Genomic DNA, 22,947 nt, shown 5'->3' with positions numbered 1-22,947 from the left:
GGTTGGATAGGCGGCTCTTTTTTCATCTGCCACTGCTGATAGACTACCGAAGCCCTTCTCGGCAAGATCTGATGGCATCAGAAGTAGAACACAGAGTACCTAAGGGGACTCGTGCAGAGAAGCTGTTGGTAGATTCTCTTGGCAAAAGAACCGAGGAATGATGATCTGTCCTTGTGCAATGTCTCGTTGAGGGGGGGCGGATGCGTTGAGGTACACCGTTGTTTTTTCAGTCAACACTCTAAGGGACCTTTGAGACAGAGTACATACTTCCTCGGTCGCCCACCCCGGTTCAATGTTCTCGTCTACTAATGATCCATACCAGGCATTTCATTTCGAAGAACGTTACGATGTCGGAAGCTCCCTCGGGCTGGATCAAGTGTTTTGAGCTGCCAGGGCACGCCCCAAAAGGGCAATGAAGCAGAATTGGAAGGGGGGATACCGTTGTTAGTTTTAACCGCTCCCCTTGATGTAGCCGACGAACTTCTTAGCGTGGACCGTAGTAGCGTAGGTACATACCAAGGTAGTAGCAGTTTCACAGTTGTGTGTTTTCCTAATTTTAGGTCGAGGGCAAGTGAAAGGTGCCATTTACGAACCTTTCTTACTGTCCAGTCAAGATGACTCAAAAAGAGTAAGTGCTACTTGATCTCCCTTCTTTTTTATCGTCTTGCTTTGGTAATTAACTATAGGTATGATTATCGCAGGTGCTGTCTCGCTAGATTTGGGAAATACTTTCTCCTCAGTTGACGAACGGAAATAAGACCTTTCCCTACTCTCCTCGACCTACTTACCTCGCATAGAAAACACATGACACCTGGCCCTTTTCTCTTTTTCTCATCAGCGCTATCTATTCACCTCAACTTTTATACAGGTTCTTTTTTCTCCTGGTGACCGAGCAACAAGAACAAATTCCATTTTGGGCTTCAACCACTTTGCGTCTAGTTTTTACCTGTTATAGCAGGATCTGGCAATGTGCCCCACTGGTCCCTGTTCCCCACGGCATTTGCGGCTTCACACAGACCACTATTAGCGCCGTTTGGCTGACTGCGGAGAAAACGGGTGCAAAGGGACCGCCCCAGTAAGCCAATCTTATCTCGAAAAAGGCGCCTCGTAGGGCCCCCCCTTGGAACATCCGTAACGGAAAGCGATCCCGTCTACGTCACAAATGGATACGTACTGTGGAATGTTTGCCATTTTGCGGGGTAGTCTCTGTAAAGAAAGGCAACAACCGACTGAGACAAACCTTTAAGCGTTTTATCGCAGGGATTGCGACTCTGCCTCACAGGCACAGTTCAACAGCGGCAACAGAGATGGTGATGTGACGATTCTGGAGGAGGATTAGAGGTCCCTCCTGGTCTCCCACTTTCGCGCCAGCTTATCTTGACTTTCTGTTACAGCACGAAGCACCGACAAACGACCGACCTAATCAGAACTTGTGATTGGTCGCACACCAATGACCAACTGTGTATGTCCGAACTGAGCATGGTGTCCAGAAATATAGTGACAGCCCAGCAAGCGAAACTCTTGGGCGTTGCTAGCCTCTTTGTCATCAGACAAGCCCGTATGCTTACTGCTTGCACAGCAACGCCATCAGCGAAGAGTGGTGGGAAGGGGGATTGAATGTGATGATAAGACACCTACGACGTAACTGTGATGTGCATACGAAACACCATAATCTTCATCAGCTTGCAAGGTCCCCCCGCCCAGACCTCTCGAACATGTTGAGAATTTGACTCATGGATCACCTTTGAGATCCCGAGTTCATGCCCAATCCCATTTCAGCTGTTGGCAGCCTATCACACCTCAATTTCCCCCTTGACATGACTCTTGTCAAAACCTTGCATCACACACGGTCTGGTCCATGCTTTTAGCGTCGAGCATCTCAGATCAAGTGATGCTCCTGTCTAGTGTTATCTCGAGCTTCAACAGTGATCAGCATCGCTTGGGGAATTGGGCGCTATGAAGCGATGACACACGGTGGGTGGCAGAGTCGTCATCACCATGCCATATCCATATTCCGGCATTCATTAGCAATGCTTGCAGCAACCTTCTCATCTCGTTTGCATCTTGGGACCATGTTGGTAGGTATGCCTGTCGCTGTTTACAGTACAATGGAGCGTAGACAGCCTATCGTGTTACTTTTTAGAAACATTCTATATGCTTGTCTCTGCTGCCCACCCTGTCTTTCTAGCCTTTATGGCCATTTCTTCCTCTGGGAATCGATAGGCGGCGACCGTTAGCCCTTGGATTTCCCCAAATGCCACGTTATTCAGGAGGTCTGAACTCCGACTAAACACGCACGGTTAAGTTCACTTAGGTATGTATGTATCTTGAAACTAAAAACAGCGTAACGGGGCCCTGGTCCGCTGTTTAATGTCTAAAGGAAACCTCCAGATAGCCAATCATGGACCCATGATGCTACCCCGCGTCCGCCCACATGCTCCCGAGACCGGCTCACGGCATCCTCGGCCGCTGAGGTGCGTTGGTGTCCTTGGCTTCGACATCGACAGCCTGTCTGTCTTTTTGAGCTTCTGATCAGAATTCCTAAATACCTTTACACCCTCTTTGGTGTATTATGTGCTCGATGCTACTCACCCAACACTACCTGGCCAGTGTTGAGTGTCACCACGCTTTTTCTCTTGATTAAGAACGATCAGTTGGCTTAGACTCATCGAGCATGACCTGTTGCCCCTGGTATATCACTGTCTGGAGTGGCAGTTTTGTGGCTTTGTTGAATTGATTACAGCCATCTACAGACAAAAACTTCATGTACGGAATCGCATTGTTTGGAATCCAAGACCAGGAATTGGGGGGACGAGGTTGGGTCTTGGCCATCACCCCACCAAGAGATTGGCGAACTTGGTGGCGGCCATAGCCACCCCGGCCCACCTGTGGGTGCATAGATAGCATCAAAGAGTGGATGTAAAGCTAGGAAGTTATCCACGATGTCACAGCTTCCAGCCCACAGTCGAACAATGGGTTTGCTGGACTGTAATACATACACACTAGCTCAATGGTAGGTCTGTCCCTAATGGTGGGTGGGTGATAACATCGTCAGCGTCAAGCCCACCCATGCTCTTGAAGGTCTGGACCTTGGTGAGCATGTCGATCTGATTCGAGCAATCCAATGGATATCCTGGCCAGAAAACACTACATAACAGAATGATTATGTGCTTCACTTACTGGAATCTGCTGTTCCTTCGCCCATCTCTTGTCTCATCCCCATTCCTCACTCTTTTCTCACCGTTCAATCGAAATCCCCTCCTCTTTGTCTCCTGTCTTTACAGCATACCTAGCTCAACCTTTCATCTTCAAATCGTGTTTGTGTCCGTTCTTCTAATCTTCCCATAATTTTCTACTCATCTTCAGTGCCCCCCGCTCTGTTATTCACCGCTATTGTTTCCGCTCCCCCCTTATCTGAACTTGCTCCCCACGCTCCGTGGATTTATTTCGTCCTTCTTCTCACCTTGTCTTCGGCCCTCCCTCGCCTATTACTCGCATCGAATATGACCTGAACTCTGCGGCCGGTCAATCGGCCCGCTCCCCAAGAGTAATACACCTCATCTTTTGTTCCCTTGGCAACATGAATTATGCTCGATTTGCAGTCGACCACCGCTCTTGCGTAGAAACACCACTCCTTTCCAACTAATTTCAGCACCATAAAGCGTATTTGTAACTCTTGAGCCATTTTACGACTCACGGAGCAACCCATGAATGAGTACAACGATGTAAGTGGCTGTTGTCACTAACCGATGCAGACCCTTCCGTTTCCTCACGCCTGTGACACAGCCCTTGGTCATTTCAAATGATCGGGCATGAGAACCGCGATATTCCTATCAGAACCTCCATGATATGATGAAGAAAAAAAGGTCAATCTGGTATGACTTTGACTTTGAGGGTGTTGCTGTAAGGGTGACAGCACTCACAAATTGCAGATCCTCTCGGAACGAGCTACACGAAGCAACATACTGCCCGACATGGACTTGGAGGACATATGGAGGGTAGAATTTGTGTTTGCAGGTTAGATTCAACATGGAGGTTAACCGTTTGTAAATGGGGACTCCGCTGATCCCTCATGGAAGCGAATCCTGTGTAGTCATCAAGGCTCCAAGACAAGCAATGAGAAGATCTTTCTAAGCCAGTGCTCTCACTCGATGAACTGCAATGCAAGCAACTTGATGCACCAAAATTTAACACAATGACATGAGTTGCAACTGCAAGTGCTACAGATTGGAAATAGACTCATTTTTGGGAAACCGTGATAGTGATTTGATCGTCTTTCGTAACGTACATGGTAGTTAAGCATATAATTGTTATTGCATGTCCATGAAACCAATCTGGAGATTAGCAAAATGTACAAGTCGAATATTCAACATCCGACTGTGGTCCTTAGTGTGTTTGAAGGCTGATAGATGGAGACAGATGGCTGAAGCTTTCTGTTTGTCATTTGCTGTTGGAGCTTCATGGAAGACAGACTTGCCCAGTTCCTGTTCTTCACACAAGAGGCTCGACGCTTATACCATGTCTGATTCAGGAACATCGATACTATAATGTCAAGCGATACATTTCCTTGCATGCGAACTGCTCCAACATTATCATTATTGCCATCAAGGACTTCAATCTGCTGCTACTGTGCTGCGGCGTTACTACATAAACCATTCAACGTATTTGCATCTCGGTGTCGCCAAAAGGAGTCGTCATGTCTGGCACTGCTCAATACCTAGTTCTGTCATCAAAAATAATCTTTCCTCGGAACCCCGTAATAAGTAAGGGTTGATTTACTGCGATTTTACACAGCCTGTGCTCTTCTTTGGCCACACAACCCGCAGACCCCACAATCGCCAGAATTGCGATACTGTGTAGCTTTACACGCGTCGCTTGAACACTGCCACGAGCCTGTTGTTGAGGGATCCAATACATTTGCACACATTGCACATGTAAGTGATAAACCAGAATTGTCGTAAGAGCACATGGAGCAAGTTCCGCCAGAGCGTGCCTGGTTGCTTGTCGATTCGACTGGCTGAGCTGAACCTCGAGGGGGCGAAACTCGGGACCCGATCGTGGCTGTTGCACTGGCTACCGATGCCGTTGGTATCTTGAGCTGTTTAGATCCTCTGACAGGTTCTGCCTTGACAGTACTAGCAGGTACCGCTGTTGGCGGTGATTGGTTGTTGAGAACCTGAGGCCTAGGTTCTTGAGGTGGTTCTGTAATTTGCGGCTCAGGCGACTCCCGTTTGATGCTCCTAATCATTCTTTGAAGCTCTCGACACTCATCCTCGGCCCCAGGATCATCTCCATCCTCATCGTCACAGACTTTGACCATGCCGTGGCCTTGTCCATCAAGTAGTTTCTTACCATTCACATCGACAGCATCCCTAGAATCTTCTCCAGGCTGATCCTCAAATTCGCTGCCACTCCCGGAATCTGTCTCGTCATTATCTTTGAGAGTCTCGAGCTCTGTCTTTTGCTTTTCGAAGCGAGCGAGTGCCGCGGCCGCCCGGAGCTCGCGTCCTCTCATGCTTCCAGCAACCCGAGGTTTTGCTTGAATCTTCCTGCCACTCTCCAACTTGACCTTTTCTTCTTCATCGGCACCGAGAGCAACCCCATTTTTGCCAAACTTCTTTAAGATTCGCCTTTCCTTTCGCTCTTGGTAAGACAGTTGTGGCTTGACCCGTCTCTTGCGACGTGATTTGTAAGTACCTCCGCAAAGATGCTCTGGTAGAACCTCATCAGCCAGCACGCTATTCTTTTCCCATTCACCAGTGGCAAGGTTAGCACCCCTTCCCCAGAGGCCGTCTCCGGTATAGTTTTTGGACCAAAGCTCGTGCATCCGAGAAGCGTACAGGTTTCGAACGGTCCAGAATGCTCTTGAATGATTCATTTGCTTGCAATGTGCCAGCTCATGCATCATGACCATTTGCACATAGTTGAATGGTAACCAGCGGCCAGTACTAGGCGACTTTAGCACGAGTTGAACGACTTCGCCTGCATTAAAATTCCGCCCAACGAATTCACGATTTGGCTCGTACTCCTCTAGCGAAGTAACGTACAGGTGGTTTTCTCGCATAATGGGACCTGATAACCGCAAATATCAATACCGTGTTACTGCTCAAGGAAATCATTAACTCACGACATTGTGCTGCTATTCTCTCAAGAAAGTCCTGAGCTATCTCTTTGTCTGGGCCCTCTAAAGGCTTGATGAAAACAACATGGGGATTCGGTTGCGATTGCTTTTCATTCAGCCGTTGGTACCCAGCAACCATGTTGCTTCGAAGTCAAGGGTAATGAAAGGATTGTTTACAAATATGAGCACGTATTTCAGTTCTGAATCGCCCTGAAAAGTTATGTACCAGGTACCTGAAACCCAAAACTGAAAGTGAATGACGCACCGCAGGGAATCCACAACTGCCCGAGCGTCGCGTAAAGTACTCTACCTTATAAAACTAACGCGACGCCACGTGACTGGCATGATCAAATCCTCGACGACTCTGCCTACGTACTCAGAGGAGAAAAGAAAGCTCAGGACTTCGATCCTAGATGATTGAAATATCTAGGTAACTTGGCCTAAATTTAGTATGAGTTTAGGATACCCTCTGCTTATTTTATTTCGAATCAAGGTCCGACAAAGCCACTTGAACAAAATCAGTGAATTATCTTGGTCTTGCCTAACAACAGTGGCCCGAGTTTCATTATAACTTGAAGAATCTTCCGCTAAGGGGAACAGCTAGGTATTTATAGCCCACCCTCTGTCGTTCCCTTCTTTCCATCCTTGGTACTGTGTGCACTATCTGCGTCGTGCTCAGGCTTGTCACTTTCCTGGCCTGAAAGTACATCGTGCTTCTCTTCCGGTTCCTGAACCTAAGGATTCATCTGGTTAGTGAATATCCTGTACCTAAAAGAATCGCTCTTACCTTGACAGATGTTTCAGATGAGACATGCCGTTCATCGGACTCTTTCTGTCCAGCTTTGAGTTTCTCCTGGTAACTACATTAGTAAAAGGGGGCGCAATATCACTGGAGTGCCATCCAGTCTGGACTTCTGTGATAATACTGACTTTGAACTCTTGACGGCGTTCCTTTTCTTTGCGAAATCCCTCTGCGCCCATCATCCGGACATGTTCCCATGATGGGACACCCAGGCTTTTCAATATCCATGGCTTATATACATAGGGCATTGTCGATGGATGAGATGAAATAAGGCGAGTAGATGTTTCGAAGACCACGATCCACACTGGGGGTATTTTCTCGATGGTAGAGAGCTGAAGTGCTATGTATTCTCTGGGCACAGGCTGCTAAGCCGGGTTCTGTCGTTCGCTAGCGGCCCGAGGATACCTTGGGTTGATATAATCGCCTTGCAAACAATACAAGTTTGAAATGATAGAGAGGCCTCACTTTATAATCAAGTGCAGCATTGTTGATTTCATATAAAACGACGAGTCACGTGTTGTAAATCATCGCTGCCGCCTTGATATCATTTTATTTGTTATAAATAGGATCCATTGTCATCCTGAGCCTCTCTTTCATTTATTCTTCTTCTTCAACCCGACTCCCCCGGCATCCACACACGTCACTCTCCTGGCCTATTGTCTCTACCTAGTAAGTTGCTTATTGTTCTCGGCGGTATCCTCTAGCAATATCACTAAGACGTTTCTCCTCTTCCGATTCTCCTTCCCCGACCACATCTTGCATATCGCACATATCAGTTTCAGCGACTCAAACAGGAAACACGCAACCGAGCTTCACGTTATCGACTTCAACGTACCTTGATGGCTGATCTTGGGAGATGGCGAGACATAAAACTGGGTATTTAGTGACTCGGGGCTGGCCTACAACACGGTGAAGCCAGGACGGGCCAAGTTCAAGATCATACGAGTGAAACCACCCAACAGCCACAGTCTAAGCTCAAAAGCCGGAGTCAATTTCGCGGTTATGGAAACATGGTTGACCAAATCCGACTTCACTGAACAAGAGAATGATTGGGACCTTAAAACAACACCTACATAAGAGTCACTGAGACTTTCTACGATATGGTTGCCGACTCATAGTCATGGCACGGAACTTGTCCTAATCGTTGGCGAATGCTTATATGAGAGTGACGATAAACTCCTCTCAAAAGAATATCTGGAAAACCATCCTCGTTCAATAGATATTCGGGGTTTCGACAGCACGAGACATATACAACTGGACACGGTAGAGTCTGGTTTCATTGTGCAATTCCTCGGAGACAATGCTGAAATAAGAATATCATATGCTCTCCAAAATCGACAGGATGGCCTTTGCAGCTTGAAATCACTCGCTTCAGTCAAAACATACAGGAATTACAAAAAGTGTTACTAGTATTCTGAGTTCTTCGTTGGCGACAGAGGCACTGCTAGAAAAAGATAGTCAACGAACATTAAGTAAGCCGATAGCTGGCCATAGGATGATCTCCAGTATGATCGTAGACGGCCAAGGCAGGTGGAGGCAAGAAAGCTTAGGACCTTTATCCTAAACGATGAGAAGACTTAGGCAATTTAGCCCAAGCTTAGGGGAGCCTTTACTAAGTTTGTTTTGGTATTCTCTTCCTTGTTCCCTGAGGCGAGGGTGTCAGCGTCCTCGTTCTCCTCTATCTACCCTGTCAGTAGGGTTAAAACGCACGCGCGGCTGTGAGGTACGCCTGAATACTCCTGCTGGTCATGGTATGTTGATGTCCTTGGCTAAAGTATCTGCATAAGTTACAGCAGCTGCAGGATACTTTCGAATCTCGGTGCGCAGCTGAATCTTGAGCTGATAGCCTGGTTCAGCTGGAACGAAATACAAACCGGGGCCGACCTCATATAGTTTCTTACCCTACCCAGGAACTCGTTGCCAACACCAGCCTTTATTTATTCTGTTCGAATACAAATAGCTAATATCCACCACTGTTCATCAACGGTTCTATTCTTTTGCCTACAATATAGTTCGTCGTAGCCAGAAGTCCAAGAAAAAGAAAATACCATGTTGCCTCGCTCTCAAGTCCTCAAGCAAGCAAATAAGTCGAAAGTTACAGCGAGCCTCGTCTCTCGCGGTGAGTGAAAGAAACATCACTGCTCTGGCCCTTCAATTCTTGTTTAGAACCACCATCTTCTGTTTGTGTCCCCACTGACTTTGAAGGTTCTGGTGGCCCCTTTTCTGCTTTCGTTTGTTCGAATAGTTCCAGCAATGCCAACTCATCTGGCAACGGACTGTTGAACAAATGCGTGCTTCGGCACAGCTGCTTATACTCAGCAATATCATGCATACTGTTTTCCAGAATCTTTTGCCACGGTGTTTTCAGGTCGCTGGCAAAAAAAGTATGCCGTACCACCCAGAAGAGCACAGCATCAAGGATGCTTGCCATAGCTAGCCTCATGGGCAGCATCAGCTTCTGAGGCTGTCCCCGAACGATGATATCCAACGCCCTCTGATAGTGCCATGAGAATTGGACCCATTTGGAGCAGTCCAGCTTCTGAGAGATATGGTCTCTACATATTAGAGCGCCAAGTTCACTGGAAGTATTCTCGACCACGCGAAGAAGATGGCATGTCATTTTCGCCATACGCAAGTGGACAGCAGTGGTATACGCCAAGACACAACAAGGAATATGCGCAGCATTCCAGGGATTTTGGGTATCGATGTCGCAAATCTCAACTTCTGTTTCACGTATCAGTTCCTGTCCCTTTCGGTTCAGATAGAGCCCGACACGTACTGTCAGTATATATAAAACGTAAGCAATGAGCGACAGTCTCAGGAGCGAAGCCCACAGTCACCATAACCGGTGTTCCATCCTGAAGTTATCAGTTCGAATAATTACAAGCTGGACGGAAGAGAAGATACTTACCACATTGGGTGGTGGCAGGTTATCGCGGAACCAGCCTGACTGGGGTACCACAATGTTGCGATGGACTCGAAAGCTTAAGTTCCCCGACCGCACCACCACATCAGCACCTAAGGGGCAATTCCATAGACTAAAGGCGGTCAGTTGATGGTAATAGGTGGACACAGAGAAGGACCAGCTCACTTTGAAGTCGCTCGTGGTGCCGCAGCCTCAAATATATGGCGAGATGAGGAAGACGTGATGGAGGAAGGGGACGTTGATCCGGGTCCGAGCGTACCTGATACTGTATCGTCTATGGATCTCTTTTTGCCTGGAGAAAGCGAGGAGGCCCTCGACATACTGGCAGTAGGTGTTTTGACCGGCGACCATGGTGCTTGAGGCTTAGGCAGAGGCGGAAACATTCCCGCTGTAGGATTGACCCGAGGCTTTTTGGCTGGAGCCCATGGGTTACTTTTGGGAGGTGAGGCCGGTCGAAGGGAGGGTGCTGCGTCTGTCTCTGACTTGCGTGACGGATAAAGAATCGGAACTGATGTTTTGTTCCTTCGCCGCCCATCTATGGAGGCATGTTCCATGACGGCTATTTGGTGATAAAAAGAGAGAAATCCGGAATGTATGGAATATAATGCTCTGCGGGCATGGACAGAGGACTTTCCAGCTGAAAGCAAGTGAGCGCATGGGAGAGCGCACCAACTGTGAGAAAGACACACTCCAAGGATGCACAATAACACTGTTGTGTGAGGCCCGAGTCGCACGGAACTTAGAACAGGACTGAATCAAGGCGCTGAAATATGAATCACAAACAGTTTTCGCCTGGCTGTGAGGGCCGTCAACAGCTGCCAGCCGTCTGTCGCTCAAGCAGCCGTCATATTGTGATTCGCCCATGAGCGGATACCTGCTGCACTGGCATATTGTTTGTGCAAGATAAAACACGGCCTCGGTTTTATTTCTAGAAAACTCTTAGACGTTTGGTTCTCATGAGTTTTGCATTTGATGATCTGAAGCACTAAATGACTAAAGTAAAAAGGAAACCGAGCGAACACTGAACTTCTTCATAGATATCTACCCACCGTGACATCCATGCAACCAGTTCTCTGACCAATTTTTGAGAAACATGTTAGTTTATATACTTAACTGACTGCTGATAGTTCACGGAAGAATAAACAGCGCTATATAAGAAGCACGTAGTCTCATTTCAACAAACAACTGTGCCCATCCATGTATGGAAAACCCGCTCAAGAGGTCGTAGCTTTTCAAAACTGATATATGCCGCTTATGTGTTTATCTAGATCTATCTCGATTCTTGTTGCGAAAAATTCCATTTGAAGGCCCACGTTTTCATAAACAGAGGAGCATGTTACCTGTGGGTTCCGCCAGTTACCGAGCAGTTGCTGCACACCTGTTCTTGCCAACTTCCCATCCAACCAAACGCAGATGTATTCTCTCACACAAACCTCTTCATTTTCTACTTCTAAGCACTTTTCAAGATTGTGTTACTCCTCGCATTTTGGCACAACTATTACTTCTTCTTTATTTGAGCCTCAACGTATTCCCTCGGATGCCAATGCATTATTTCCATCCGGCACATGATGCCTAGTCGACAACGCTTGATTGGCTTTGGCCCCCTTCTTCAAGGACAGAGTACTATGCACTCTTCGGTGCCAACTCCGTCGCTGAGTTCCAAGATCTACAATGCATTGATATCGCCGTTCCAAAAGCTCAAGTTGCTTTTCCCAAGAGTGTCTGGAACATTAGACATGAACTTCACAACACAAGATGGTTTGTCTCGTTCTATATTTCACACCCTTATATGCTAAATACTTTCGTAGGACATCAAGTGTTACATTTCGGCATCCTCAGGACTGCGCTCCAATCTAAAGATCCTTGGCTTTCTGAAAGATAATCTCCGTATCGTTGTTCGTAGCTCAATGGGAAGTTTATTGAACTTGTGGAATATTGCAGTAGCGCAGTTTGTCATATCAAACTCTTTGCCTGGTCCACCAAATTCAGCTTTCAGACAAGTTGCACCCGAATCATATTTCCCCACAAACCTCCAGCTTCTGCGCAAGCGTGTCGCGAATTTCAGGCTCTTTTCAAAGGCGAAGCCAGGCAGTTATTCGGAATGAACAGCGGCACTTACAAAAGTCTTTGGTTTCTACCATCCACGGACATTGTCTATTGGGACCAGGAGATGGTATGGGAGTATTCACTGCCTGGTCCGGGTGAAATTTACGACGTTTGGAATGTTGCAGTGAAATGGCTCGATATAGAAGAGTCCGACGTCAAACTAGATTGGCTGCTCGAAGATGTTTGAGAGATGTTTCCCGACATTAAGAGACTCATGTTTGTTATGAGACACCGGCCCCTTCTCGATACTGATATCAGTTTCTTCCAAGTCAAAGACGATGACGAGATGCACCTTATATGGCATGGAGGATGGAGCTCATGGGATGACATAAGGCGAGATATTCATGAGTATTGGCCAGAGTATGAACACGATGGTCATACTGTGGTACCAATGATGGAGGCTGTTGAGGTGATGTCTGTTCGTGATGGAACTCAAACCCCTTAAACCTTTGCTGGAGTAAGTGCAGGACTAAGACAACGGCTTAGAAACCGGCGCTCGCAGAGAGAAATACGGTACCGAACCATTTTCCTGTCGATGTGATTTAATAGAGTTTTCTAGTGTTTACATGAGAGAATACGTAAGTTCTTATTCATTACATCTTAGTGACTTACCAGTATCATAGAAGCATATGCTCTACAGCTAGGTTTAATGTGAAGCAAATAAATCTCTATCCTAAGATATCGCAAAATAGCCTGAACATACCCAAGTCTATTTGTCTTTCTGTTGAGACTCACTTTGTTTGCAAGGGATTCGGAGGATGAACTATCTACAATTAAGCTAGGAATAGCGGATTCAGATAATGGTGCTTCTCTATAAATTCCAAGCTCTTCTTCGTCAATGTCTCTGATAGAGGGCTTGGATTTCGGCCTTCTCCTAGTTAACCATGACATAAACAACGCGGTCGAATGAAGCCAACTGGATGCCTAACTTGGGTGTTGTAGATAGGTAGTTTAATTCAATCCTCTCATAAATTTAGGACCCGTCAATTACTTAGCCTTCACCTGGGTTTATTTTATCTTATTGAACAAAGCACCCGGAGTCCGAAGCTCACAAAAGTGACATCATAAGTCGTAACACCAGGTTGGCAATACCTCATCGATTCCGATCGATTGGAATCCGGTCAAATAAAATCTAGCCGATTGTCTTGCGATTCTTTATTTAAGGTGCGTCATTTCACATATTTCTCTTCTTCTATCATCTTACTGGAACCTTATGTGTAAAACTGATCTGATCTAATCAACACCCCGCCATTCGCGGATACATCTCAATTCCCTGCAACGTCTCAGTCTCAACTTTCATTCTCTCATCACATAAGTCTCTTGCGATGTCGTCTCAAGAATCTGGTCCAAGAATGTCTTCTGCTACAAAAGAGGTCCTTTCCAAGGTGCGGCGTATGATTCCGCCAATGCTAGAGAGGTTTCACAAGGGTTTGTCGCCAAAGCACTGGTTCTGGGTGATTAAGACTGACGCAAGAACAGGCCAGTTGGGTAGAGTCGCCGTCATCGGCGGCAGTGAAAATTACACAGGTGCACCCTACTTCTCGGCCATGGCAAGCGCAAGGCTGGGCTCTGATCTGGTAATTTATACTTTCGTACTTTTCTCCATGATATGTTCTGGCTAACCATGCCTCTCGCATGTAGTCGCATGTCATTTGCACACCAGCAGCCGCAACTGTCATCAAGTCATACTCGCCAAACCTCATGGTCCATCCGCTGATGCGACAGAGTGAAAACGCCAAAAAGGAACATGAGCCTGCGGCTTGGAATGCTTCCAAGGACCCCGAGTCCAATGCTGACCACATTGCGGCTCAAATCAAAGATCTACTGCCTCGCCTCCATGTCCTCGTCATCGGACCTGGTCTGGGTCGTGATCCTCTGATGCATGCTACTGTCGCACACGTTATCCGTGCTGCTCGCGAGCAAGAGCTTCCAATTGTATTGGATGCTGATGCTCTGGCGATCGTGCACACGCAGCCCGAGCTGGTGAGTGGTTACGACGGTGCTGTACTGACACCCAACGTTGTCGAGTTTGGCAAATTGTGCGACGCACTGAAAGTCAAAGTCGACGACAATGCGCCTGAGACCGCGCGCGTTGAGGCTCTGGCCAAAACTCTTAAGGGCGTGACAGTGGTTCAGAAGGGTGCCAAGGATTACATCTCCAACGGCGAAACAACACTGACTGTGGACCTTGAAGGCGGTAAGAAGAGGAGTGGCGGGCAGGGAGATACTCTGACTGGTTCAATTGCCACATTCCTGGGATGGAGGAGAGCGTACCTGGACCGTCTGTGGGATGTCGGCAAGGACCCCATCGGCGAGCACGAGTTGGTTGGACTCGCGGCCTTCGGTGGCTCTGCTATCACAAGAGTATGTGTTTTGCCCCTTTTCTGATTCAAAGTCATAGAGGTCACCTCTGGTTGCCACTCTCTCTTAAGCTTCCGGCCAAGAGGCGAACCCCGGAGTTCCATGGTCCCAAAGCATCATACTAATTATCTCCTAGGAATGTTCTCGTCTAGCCTTTTCTAAGAAGGGACGCAGTCTACAGGCAAGCGACTTGACTGACGAAGTTCATATCTCATTTCTCAACATCTTCGGTGAGGACGATGAGGTAGATGAATCCAGGCTGTAATTACAATCACGACTCTGTTATATAGATGGCCAAGCTACGAATACATGACGTAGGTTAACTGATGGCCTTGTGAGTGTTTACTATTGTCTGTGGGTTGATGCTGGATATTTGACATGGCATGCCTCTGTAAGAAGCAGTGCCAACCTGGCGCCAGCCTTACGCCTAGAAGAAGGTGTCACAGAACAAAGATACATTGGCAGAAGAATGTTAACATTTCTCGTCTGAGAGCCATTTGAGTCACCTGGATGATTCAGCTACACTGCGCTGGCTTGGGTAGGACCCTGATCCTAAAATACAAATAAACTTAGGTAAATTTAGGCGATCTTAGGATATCTTAGGAAATCACAGGATAGAGATCTCAGGATTCCGACAGACACAAATGCTCTATGGTGAATGAATGAATATATGATTGGTTATTATCTGATTAAGATTGCTTGGGGCGATGCGGACTCCATCACGCAAGCATCATTCCACCGCACATTCAAGTTTGGTGGCAGATTTGATACCAAATATCTTGTCCATGGGGCGTCAAAGACCTTATTTCCCAGTACAAGCCAGGTTGCGACCTTGTACGCCTTCCCATTCTCTGTTGGTCACACGCAGGGGCCTGCCCTGGTTCCCCAGGACCCTGAAATTGACGCAATTTTCTGGGCATTAGGAAACAAACTCCCTATGCTGGTCGACAAACGCATTTCTGGCCGCAGCCGCGAAGTCGATTCGGACACAATTGACAAAAGCCGGATGATGTGGGTGAACCCTGCACACCTGAGGAGGCATACAGAAGAGAGAAATCGACCTCGAAAGAAAACTGGCCCAATAACCAACCACAGAAAATTAAATATGAGCATCAGCGTGGCCCGTTTATCATCGCAAATGAACGACACGATACAGTAATCCACAAAGCTGAGGAATATTATATTGGTTCTCTGAGGGTTTCAGAATAGTCAGCAACCAGCAGCGCCGGCAGGAGAAGGCAATCTTGTCAGTAGGCACAGACAGCCGGTGACCAGCAACGTGTGCTGAGAGATGAGGAAACCAGCCATATGTAATACGTAATACAAACAGCGAACCTTCAGTGAATATAGCCACCATTTCCCAGCCTAGCCAGACTCCGAAGCTATCTGTATCATGCATATCTCCCAAAGCAAAAACAGTTGGTGCCGTTTGGCACGCGTGCATACCGACCAGTAATGCCGCAATGTCAAATTTCCCAACGCCCACTAGACTCGTCTTTCCTCCTGGCCGGTGCTTCAGCAATCAAATGGCGTCGGAAGGCCCTTGCGTGAACTTGTTTATGATGGCAGTGTGAAAATCGTTGTGCCTGGAAAGATAATCGCGCCAGGAATACAATGGCGCTATCATTTCTTATTTTTCACCAACTCGATTGACATGTGAACATCTGATGTCTCTGCAAACTCGGAAATGAGTCTAGCAGAACTGACTGGTGTCTCCTGCTCGTTCGCTGGGCAATCAAGACGAAGGCTTGCGATCGTGTGGTCGAGTGTCTCTAGAAGGTGATCGTTTTATAACACTCTAGCTGATATGCAAGGTTGAGTGTTGTCTCTTCGCTCAATGGCACTGTAGTTTTGGACTTGGGGAGTGGACTGTTCATCATTCCTTTGACCGCCTGATATGCGTTGACGATGGTGTATTGTACTGATCTGTCATCCTCGAATGCCATCCTGGACGCCATCTCACCAAACAGGATGATAAAATGGGCGACATAAGGCATCAGGCAAAACTTCGGTGAGATGCCTGAGTGCCCCCATGCATAAGCTCCTGTCGGGTTGGATGATGGCATCCGCAGCTAAGATTCTCTCGGCGAGGAAGCTCATTGCTTGTGGCCATAACTCCTACCAACAGTTATATCAGGGAGCACCAAGAAACTTTACAGCAAAAGACTCACTTTGTAGGCCTCGAGCAGTCTGTGGACATCTTGCTGTTCCATCTCGCCTTGCCCAAGCTGTCGGATACATCCCCAGTAGCCCTCTTTTTCTCATCCAGCAAGGGTGCATGGCTACGAAGAGCCTCTTGCAATTTGTGAAGCTGTAAGAAGTCCCTGCGATTCATTGGTCGAGCCAGTCTCATCGTATACTGCCAGTGCTATACATGAAGGCAGTAACGAAGACGCTGGATTAACTGGCCCGACCTCTGTGGCGGTCTCATCATTCTTGAGGGACTCCCATTCGGTGGGAGTGATAGTGGCTGGATCGGCCAGTACGAGTTGTAAAGCGAGGCTAGCCTTTTGAAAGTCAGTCGAGTAATAAAAGAGAAGGCGTGTGTCAATACTTACATGTAGTAAAGCCACAGGCGATAACCTCGATGTCCAGTTTGTCAAGAGAAATGCTCTGTCGAGTTTCAGTTTAATAGAAAGTTTGGGAGGAGAGAAGCGGGTTGAATACCAGCCAATTGCTACTGGATAGAGATAAGTCCCTTAGCCTGGAGATGTAGAAGTGGAAGAAAGAAAATTGGAAGTGAGGGAAGATACTCTTTAAATATCTAACCTAAGACCTGGGTCAGGTTGAATCACTGTCAAGCGGTGGCAACCAGAAATTCTTTCATAATTTCTTTCTCACTACAGATCTCATCTTGGACTCTGGTTTCTCTTTCCTCTTACATCCACGAGCTGGTAACATCATTCTCACCAACAAAGTCAAACGTCTTTCTTTTCAGACTTTCAGATTTCTGGATCAGAGCCATGCCACAACTGCGAAACTATTACCATGTTAACCCTTCCTATCGCTCGCCCGAGAGCTCTGGAAATAATGTGAGCTCTACGAAGAGCTCACTTTGTGGTGCAATAACCCGGAAATTCACCACAGTGCGACAATCATCCTTGAAATGGAGAGAGTTACTATAAACGCTTAAGTTCGAAGAAATCCACATCGGAGATACGCAAGATAGATCAGGTGGATTCCTTCGAGCTTTCAACTGTTACCAGTTTGCAGCGACAAATATTGCTCGAGTGAACATAAAGTTGGTTGTCATTGGTGACAAGGTCTTCCTAACTACTGCTGACAGAGTTGGTTCAGGCTTGCATCTTTCGTTGCTAAGTTTCTGCTCACAGAAAATGTTTCGCGGGTGAGTGGGAATGATCCTCCTAAAAAGATCGTGCTTGCAACAGCGTGCCAAATCGACGGGCAGCAATCCTTGGAAGTTATCTAGAATTCGAGCTCCTTGACTTGACCCTGGGAATCTCGAAGAAGATCAAATCAAGGATTTGAAGAAACAGATAATTATCAGGCGGCTTATTGTACTTGAAGGAGCAAGAGTCGGCTACTAGACCTCCATCTAAATAGAAAAATATTCATCAGGTTCAACACAGCTTACATATAAGCAACAAGTCTAATAACCGACTAAATTACTTTAAGTTTACCTTTGTTCCTTCATATTTTGGATCCTGGTGCTAAATCATCTCGCCGCCTATATAGCCTATGTGCTTCATCATTCATAGAGTTCGCAATTCAACTCTTCTCGCTGTCATTTATATCGATGATGTCCTGGGGGATCGTTTCGGTCTTGGCCAGAATGTTCTTTTACCATATATCAGAATTTGCACTGACTTCGGCATTCTCCAGGAGCCAGGGTGCAACTTGTTTCAATATCGTTCAATGTTACGCAGTTCTCTTTGAGCTTCCGCTGAGCCTCTACCCTCTCGCTCACTCTATGCTTTGTTGTTTCTTTGGCCCCTTCCTTGTTGCACCTCGAACAAGAACTCTTTTAGGTGCAATATGTTTTCAACCGTCTTATACTTAATTAATGCCTTTTTGTATCTGCAGAATATTGAGGGGGATCTCCGTGAGGCTCGAGCAGATTGCTTCTCGTTGAGGCGACGCCTTCTACTTTGGCTTGGGGGTCACAATATGAGAAGATTATACAAGTGTCTAAGAATAACAGACGAGATAGGCGCACAAGCACATCTAAATGTTTAATAATGTTGAGTATGTGCTTTGATATGGTGTTCTTGGTGTTCTGTACCTGTATTTCTCTGATAATGACGACTGACAACGAAATGTCAAGCTCAATTCCTTTACACTTCAGGGCAGCGGCAAGAAGCTTTAGGTAGGTTTAGTATAACCTAGAAATAACAAGTCTAAAGACCCACCTTGTCATCCTAAACTTGCCTAAATCTTTGTATTACTTAGCATAGAGATCCTAAGTCTTTATGTCGTTTAGAGGTCTTGAGGTTTGTTGTCCGAACCTTGACCCACCCCAACTGCACAATCACGTTGACACGGCCGAGTCGGTCATTTCAGCCACGCATAGATTGGTGCAGGTCAAAACTGCAATCAACGTAAAAGGGGAGCTGTGTAATGTGCCAGGACGATGAAAACTTAGTAATCTTGACTCTGGTGGCACCTTAGGACTCTACTAGAGCATCTCCAAGCAAGGGGCTACCCTGCTTCGCATGCTGTTGCTTTTTACTGATAGAAAAGGCATAAGAAGTCTTCCACCACCTCCATACCCTGAAGAGTTTGGAAGGCCCTCGTGCTTAAACTGCTCTTTGCTTGAAAAAAAAACTCGATGTGGACATTTGACTCTCCGAACAAATTGATGAAAATTGGCACCTGAGCTCCGGCGTGTTGGTGTTAGTGACTGAAGAGGCAACGGATGGCAAGAAAACTTAGGACTTTAATCTAAAGTAATCAAAAGACTTATTAGGTAAGTTTAGTATGTTTTAGTAGTGCTTTATACCAGTTTATGCTAGCACCCGGATTTAATGTTAGAAGTTTGATCCTCCCTCGAGGAGAGGTAATAGGAAATAGTTAGTGCTCTCTCGGGTAGGTCGGTCCTTTCTGGCTGATTGACTGGTAGACAGTGGCTTTGCCTATTAACTAATTGTCTTGAGTGATGAAGCTTTTATTGAGTCGACGAATTGGAGGTTTGAGGATGACAACCAGGAACCTCAATTTTACATAGATCAACAGAAACATTAAGTCTCCCCGTAGATCGAGGCGTGGTTACATCAAAGTTTACCATCTTCTGATGATTCGAGATTCGTTTCCGCATCTTTTTGGGTTTCCAGGTTCACATACAAGGGTTCGTGTAGACATAGTTGTTAGCTTGCAGATTGGAGAACAAAAAGAATAGAGGACATTGATTGAGTTTTAAGCTCTATTTTACATGTGACGATGCTACAGGAGAATCTCCCTCATCTCATTCTCGTCGCTCCATTCTGGCGCGACCCCTCGACATGTTCCCTCCGCCTCAAGAGAGAAAAGCGACAACAAATATTCGGTATAGACAGCGACATCCCCAAAGGCCTCCGTTATTCTCCGCGTAAGTTGCTTTTGATTATAATTAACCGAGGAAGCTCTTGACGAAGGACTGGGTGACGTCACGGAGCTTGGCCTCGGTGTCCTTGGAGATAGCACCCTCCTTGTCAATAGTGGCAAGGAGCTCAGACTCGTTGGTCTTGAGGTGAGCAATGAAGTCAGCCTCCCACTGAAGAACTTTGTTGACGGGGACGGAGTCGAGGTATCCGTTGACACCAGCGAAGATGAGAGGAACCATGTGGTTAACCGGATAAGGGTTGTATTGTGTTTGTTTAAGAAGCTCAGTAAGCTAAAGAAAGATTAGTATCTTCATACCTTGCCATGAGATGGAGGTCTTGGACTTACACGCTCACCACGGTTGAGGGTCTGCTTGGTAGCAGCGTCGAGATCAGAACCGAACTGGGCGAAGGCAGCAACCTCACGGTACTGAGCCAAGAAAAGCTTCAAGGAACCAGCGACCTGCTTCATGGCCTTGACCTGGGCGGCGGAACCGACGCGAGAGACAGAAAGACCGACGTTGATGGCGGGTCGGATACCCTTGTAGAACAGCTCAGCCTCCAAGAAAATCTGACCATCAGTGATAGAAATGACATTGGTAGGAATATAGGCGGAGACATCACCACCCTGGGTCTCAATGACAGGAAGGGCAGTCATGGAACCACCACCAAGCTTGTCGTTCATCTTGGCGGCACGCTCGAGCAGACGAGAGTGCAGGTAGAAAACATCACCGGGGTAAGCCTCACGTCCAGGGGGACGTCGGAGAAGCAGAGACATCTGTCGGTAAGCAACAGCTTGCTTGGAAAGATCGTCGTAGATGACGAGAGAGTGCTTGCCGTTATCACGGAACCACTCACCTACACATCTAGTCAGCAATGGAGTTTCAAAAGCATCGAAAACAAGTAGATACTGAAGAGAACAAAGGATTTGAGAATTCACAAGATGCTGGTGTGAATATGTTGCGTCCGTGACAAATGTTTGATTGGATGATATTCCTGTGACCTCGGAAAGAAGGGGCTGAAAACTTACCGATGGAGGCACCAGTGAAAGGAGCGAGGTACTGAAGAGGAGCGGCCTCAGAGGCGGTAGCAGCAACGACAATGGAGTACTTCATGGCGTCGTTCTCCTCGAGAGTCTTGACAAGCTGAGCAACGGTGGATCGCTTCTGGCCAACGGCGACGTAGATACAGTAGAGCTTCTTCTTCTCATCCTGGCCATCGTTCCATCGCTTCTGGTTGAGGATGGTGTCGAGACCAACGGCAGTCTTACCGGTCTGACGGTCACCAATGATCAACTCACGCTGACCTCGGCCGATGGGAACCATGGCGTCGATGGACTTGAGACCAGTCTGGACGGGCTCGTTGACGGACTTTCGGGGCAGAATGCCAGGAGCCTTGAGCTGAGCACGGCGCTTCTCCTTGGTGTTGATAGGGCCCTTGCCGTCAATGGGGTTACCGAGAGCGTCGACAACACGGCCGAGCATCTCAGGGCCGACGGGGACATCAACCTTGGCAATGTGTTAGTCTCAAGTCGAATAGTTCAGGATATGTAAGTATGCTTACAATCTCGCCGGTACGCTTGACGGTCTCACCCTCCTTGACGAGACGATCAGAACCGAACAACACAACACCGACCTGGCCGGCCTCGAGGTTCATGCACATTCCCTTGACACCGGAGGCGAACCTTTTGTACAATTAGCTTTTTGATGCATAACGGAATTGTTCCATAGTTTGATCAGTACGTACTCGACAAGCTCCTCGGCCTGAACGTTGGCCATGCCGTGAACACGGGCGATACCATCACTGTAAGTCAATTGTTAGTATTAGTTGCATCTCAATTGACTCGTTCTGAGTGCCAGGGCTATTGACAGCGTGGTATTGATGTTTGAGGACATTATGCACCACCTGCGGTTTGCTCCGGTTGCTCCCAACAGAGATCCACATACCCGACGGAGAGGACACGGCCAGTCTCAGCGAGACCGGACTCCTCCTGAACACCACGAATTCGCTGCTCGAGGATGGAAGAAACCTCAGTAGGAGTGGCCTTAGCGTCGGAGGCGTAGAATCGAGCGGCGTTGATGGAGGCGGGTGCGGCATTTCGGGCCTGGTGATGAAAAACAAGTTAGCCGAAGCCCGAAAAAGTCCTCGACCGGTCAGCGGCGACAGCGATCCCAAATAGCTCAAAAAAGCTCATGCGAGACTGAAAAGTATAATCCAACTACTCAATTGAGCTCTCTCGATGGGTTGTCGATGGATGCACGATAATTGGAGGCGCTGGTCGATGGCATTGTCGATTCGGGGGCTCGGAAGAGCACGTTTTAACTTACCGCGGCGACCCTGCCAGCAGCAGAGACAGCGCCGACGGCGCGCGTCGACTGTCGAAGGGCGTTCCGGAACATATTAGAGGTATACGGGAGGTTTGGAGATGAAAGGAGAGCAATTGCAGCCGGGTGCAATTGGGAGGAGGGGAGATTGGGGAGTGCGGTGCTGCCTTTACAGGAGAGCAAATGGAGATTTTTGAGGAGGGTGGTGATGGAGAGCAGAGTCTGTCTGAGGGATAGAGTGGGGTTCAGCTACTCCGATAGACCAATCATGATTCACTGAGCGGTTTTGCCTGGATATTCCGAAGCAGTCTTAACAATTTCTTAGCTTGATTTTCCAACCCGCTTGAATTTCGGGGCTTCATCTCGCCCGGAGCTGACGTTCGACAGAATCTGTGAGATCGATAAGAAGAGCAGAAAAGATAAAGATGGCCAATTGCCATCATCTCCCGCTATTTGTTACTAATTGACCTCACCTTAGATCTTTGGATCCCCAATAACCTCATTGTGCTTACTCATTGACTTCCTTCATCCAGTCAACTCCCGTACCGCCGAATGATCGGTATTACCCGGGTACGTGCCATAAGTTAGTGCCTAAGATATGCGGTTGCAAAGGTTGAAGTTGTCCTACAGACCAGGGGGATGCCTCATGGAGCTTTAATCCATCAAGCTGTGGTTTTCGTTGTGGAGCCTTATTACATTGGCCCAGCCACGGGGCAAAAGAAAACCTCAGACCTTATGTACTTTTAACTCGGAAAGTCAAATGAACTTGT

The 22,947-nt window shown here is 47.3% G+C and overlaps 7 protein-coding genes across 8 annotated transcripts; 2 read left to right on the top strand and 5 right to left on the bottom strand.

The window, feature by feature from the left end:
- Nucleotides 1-614: 614 nt before the first annotated feature.
- FVEG_01205 (hypothetical protein) lies at nucleotides 615-1,617 on the top strand (the record flags this gene model as incomplete). Its single annotated transcript, XM_018888034.1, has 4 exons — nucleotides 615-628; nucleotides 869-1,075; nucleotides 1,261-1,310; nucleotides 1,499-1,617. The coding sequence occupies 4 exons, from the start codon at nucleotides 615-617 to the stop codon at nucleotides 1,615-1,617; spliced, it is 390 nt and encodes a 129-aa protein (XP_018743870.1).
- Nucleotides 1,618-4,476: 2,859 nt separating this feature from the next.
- On the bottom strand, nucleotides 4,477-6,444 carry FVEG_01206 (hypothetical protein). The gene is made up of 2 exons (XM_018888035.1): nucleotides 6,128-6,444; nucleotides 4,477-6,072 (listed from the first exon to the last, which is right to left on the bottom strand). The coding sequence occupies exons 1-2, from the start codon at nucleotides 6,258-6,260 to the stop codon at nucleotides 4,787-4,789; spliced, it is 1,419 nt and encodes a 472-aa protein (XP_018743871.1). The 5' UTR covers nucleotides 6,261-6,444; the 3' UTR covers nucleotides 4,477-4,786.
- Nucleotides 6,445-6,515: 71 nt separating this feature from the next.
- FVEG_14793 (hypothetical protein) lies at nucleotides 6,516-7,707 on the bottom strand. Its single transcript, XM_018903785.1, has 3 exons — nucleotides 7,052-7,707; nucleotides 6,909-6,974; nucleotides 6,516-6,855 (listed from the first exon to the last, which is right to left on the bottom strand). The coding sequence occupies exons 1-3, from the start codon at nucleotides 7,169-7,171 to the stop codon at nucleotides 6,730-6,732; spliced, it is 312 nt and encodes a 103-aa protein (XP_018743872.1). The 5' UTR covers nucleotides 7,172-7,707; the 3' UTR covers nucleotides 6,516-6,729.
- A 1,311-nt stretch (nucleotides 7,708-9,018) lies between these two features.
- On the bottom strand, nucleotides 9,019-10,403 carry FVEG_01207 (hypothetical protein; the record flags this gene model as incomplete). The annotated part of the gene is made up of 4 exons (XM_018888036.1): nucleotides 9,019-9,647; nucleotides 9,703-9,781; nucleotides 9,835-9,961; nucleotides 10,015-10,403. The coding sequence occupies 4 exons, from the start codon at nucleotides 10,401-10,403 to the stop codon at nucleotides 9,019-9,021; spliced, it is 1,224 nt and encodes a 407-aa protein (XP_018743873.1).
- A 2,644-nt stretch (nucleotides 10,404-13,047) lies between these two features.
- Nucleotides 13,048-15,045, top strand: FVEG_01208 (hypothetical protein). Its single transcript, XM_018888037.1, has 4 exons — nucleotides 13,048-13,383; nucleotides 13,435-13,532; nucleotides 13,597-14,319; nucleotides 14,453-15,045. The coding sequence occupies exons 1-4, from the start codon at nucleotides 13,281-13,283 to the stop codon at nucleotides 14,579-14,581; spliced, it is 1,053 nt and encodes a 350-aa protein (XP_018743874.1). The 5' UTR covers nucleotides 13,048-13,280; the 3' UTR covers nucleotides 14,582-15,045.
- Nucleotides 15,046-15,484: 439 nt separating this feature from the next.
- Nucleotides 15,485-17,281, bottom strand: FVEG_01209 (hypothetical protein; the record flags this gene model as incomplete). Its single annotated transcript, XM_018888038.1, has 4 exons — nucleotides 15,485-16,434; nucleotides 16,488-16,684; nucleotides 16,875-16,929; nucleotides 17,199-17,281. 4 exons carry the CDS (start codon nucleotides 17,279-17,281, stop codon nucleotides 16,413-16,415), a joined length of 357 nt encoding a protein of 118 aa, XP_018743875.1. The 3' UTR covers nucleotides 15,485-16,412.
- A 2,371-nt stretch (nucleotides 17,282-19,652) lies between these two features.
- Nucleotides 19,653-22,773, bottom strand: FVEG_01210 (ATP synthase subunit alpha, mitochondrial). 2 transcript variants are annotated; one of them, XM_018888040.1, is made up of 8 exons: nucleotides 22,690-22,773; nucleotides 22,181-22,636; nucleotides 21,800-21,957; nucleotides 21,600-21,656; nucleotides 21,417-21,537; nucleotides 20,884-21,361; nucleotides 20,203-20,711; nucleotides 19,653-20,146 (listed from the first exon to the last, which is right to left on the bottom strand). In XM_018888040.1, the coding sequence occupies exons 2-8, from the start codon at nucleotides 22,250-22,252 to the stop codon at nucleotides 19,883-19,885; spliced, it is 1,659 nt and encodes a 552-aa protein (XP_018743877.1). In that variant the 5' UTR covers nucleotides 22,253-22,636; nucleotides 22,690-22,773; the 3' UTR covers nucleotides 19,653-19,882. The 2 variants fall into 2 exon arrangements, with proteins under 2 accessions (XP_018743877.1, XP_018743876.1); XM_018888039.1 differs by having other exon boundaries at nucleotides 22,181-22,773.
- Between the last annotated feature and the right edge of the window lie 174 nt (nucleotides 22,774-22,947).

This window comes from Fusarium verticillioides, chromosome 1, assembly GCF_000149555.1.
Source record: "Fusarium verticillioides 7600 chromosome 1, whole genome shotgun sequence".
Classification (NCBI taxonomy): Eukaryota; Fungi; Ascomycota; class Sordariomycetes; order Hypocreales; family Nectriaceae; genus Fusarium; species Fusarium verticillioides.
Note: the sequence above shows the minus strand (reverse complement) of the source record. Positions and strands in the feature narration are given on the sequence as shown.

What these genes read in the sequence shown, in the direction of transcription:
- FVEG_01206 (XM_018888035.1), bottom strand. Translation starts at nt 6,260, where the DNA reads ATGGTTGCTGGGTACCAACGGCTGAATGAAAAGCAATCGCAACCGAAT. An exon ending in GAGAATAGCAGCACAATGTC is followed by an intron (nt 6,073 to 6,127) that starts GTGAGTTAATGA and finishes TGCGGTTATCAG; the next exon opens with GTCCCATTATGCGAGAAAAC.
- FVEG_14793 (XM_018903785.1), bottom strand. Translation starts at nt 7,171, where the DNA reads ATGCCCTATGTATATAAGCCATGGATATTGAAAAGCCTGGGTGTCCCA. An exon ending in AACGCCGTCAAGAGTTCAAA is followed by an intron (nt 6,975 to 7,051) that starts GTCAGTATTATC and finishes TGTAGTTACCAG; the next exon opens with GAGAAACTCAAAGCTGGACA. An exon ending in CATCTGAAACATCTGTCAAG is followed by an intron (nt 6,856 to 6,908) that starts GTAAGAGCGATT and finishes ATGAATCCTTAG; the next exon opens with GTTCAGGAACCGGAAGAGAA.
- FVEG_01208 (XM_018888037.1), top strand. Translation starts at nt 13,281, where the DNA reads ATGTCGTCTCAAGAATCTGGTCCAAGAATGTCTTCTGCTACAAAAGAG. An exon ending in GCTAGAGAGGTTTCACAAGG is followed by an intron (nt 13,384 to 13,434) that starts GTTTGTCGCCAA and finishes ACGCAAGAACAG; the next exon opens with GCCAGTTGGGTAGAGTCGCC. An exon ending in CAAGGCTGGGCTCTGATCTG is followed by an intron (nt 13,533 to 13,596) that starts GTAATTTATACT and finishes TCTCGCATGTAG; the next exon opens with TCGCATGTCATTTGCACACC.
- FVEG_01210 (XM_018888039.1), bottom strand. Translation starts at nt 22,252, where the DNA reads ATGTTCCGGAACGCCCTTCGACAGTCGACGCGCGCCGTCGGCGCTGTC. An exon ending in CAGGCCGAGGAGCTTGTCGA is followed by an intron (nt 21,538 to 21,599) that starts GTACGTACTGAT and finishes ATTGTACAAAAG; the next exon opens with GTTCGCCTCCGGTGTCAAGG. An exon ending in TCAAGCGTACCGGCGAGATT is followed by an intron (nt 21,362 to 21,416) that starts GTAAGCATACTT and finishes CACATTGCCAAG; the next exon opens with GTTGATGTCCCCGTCGGCCC.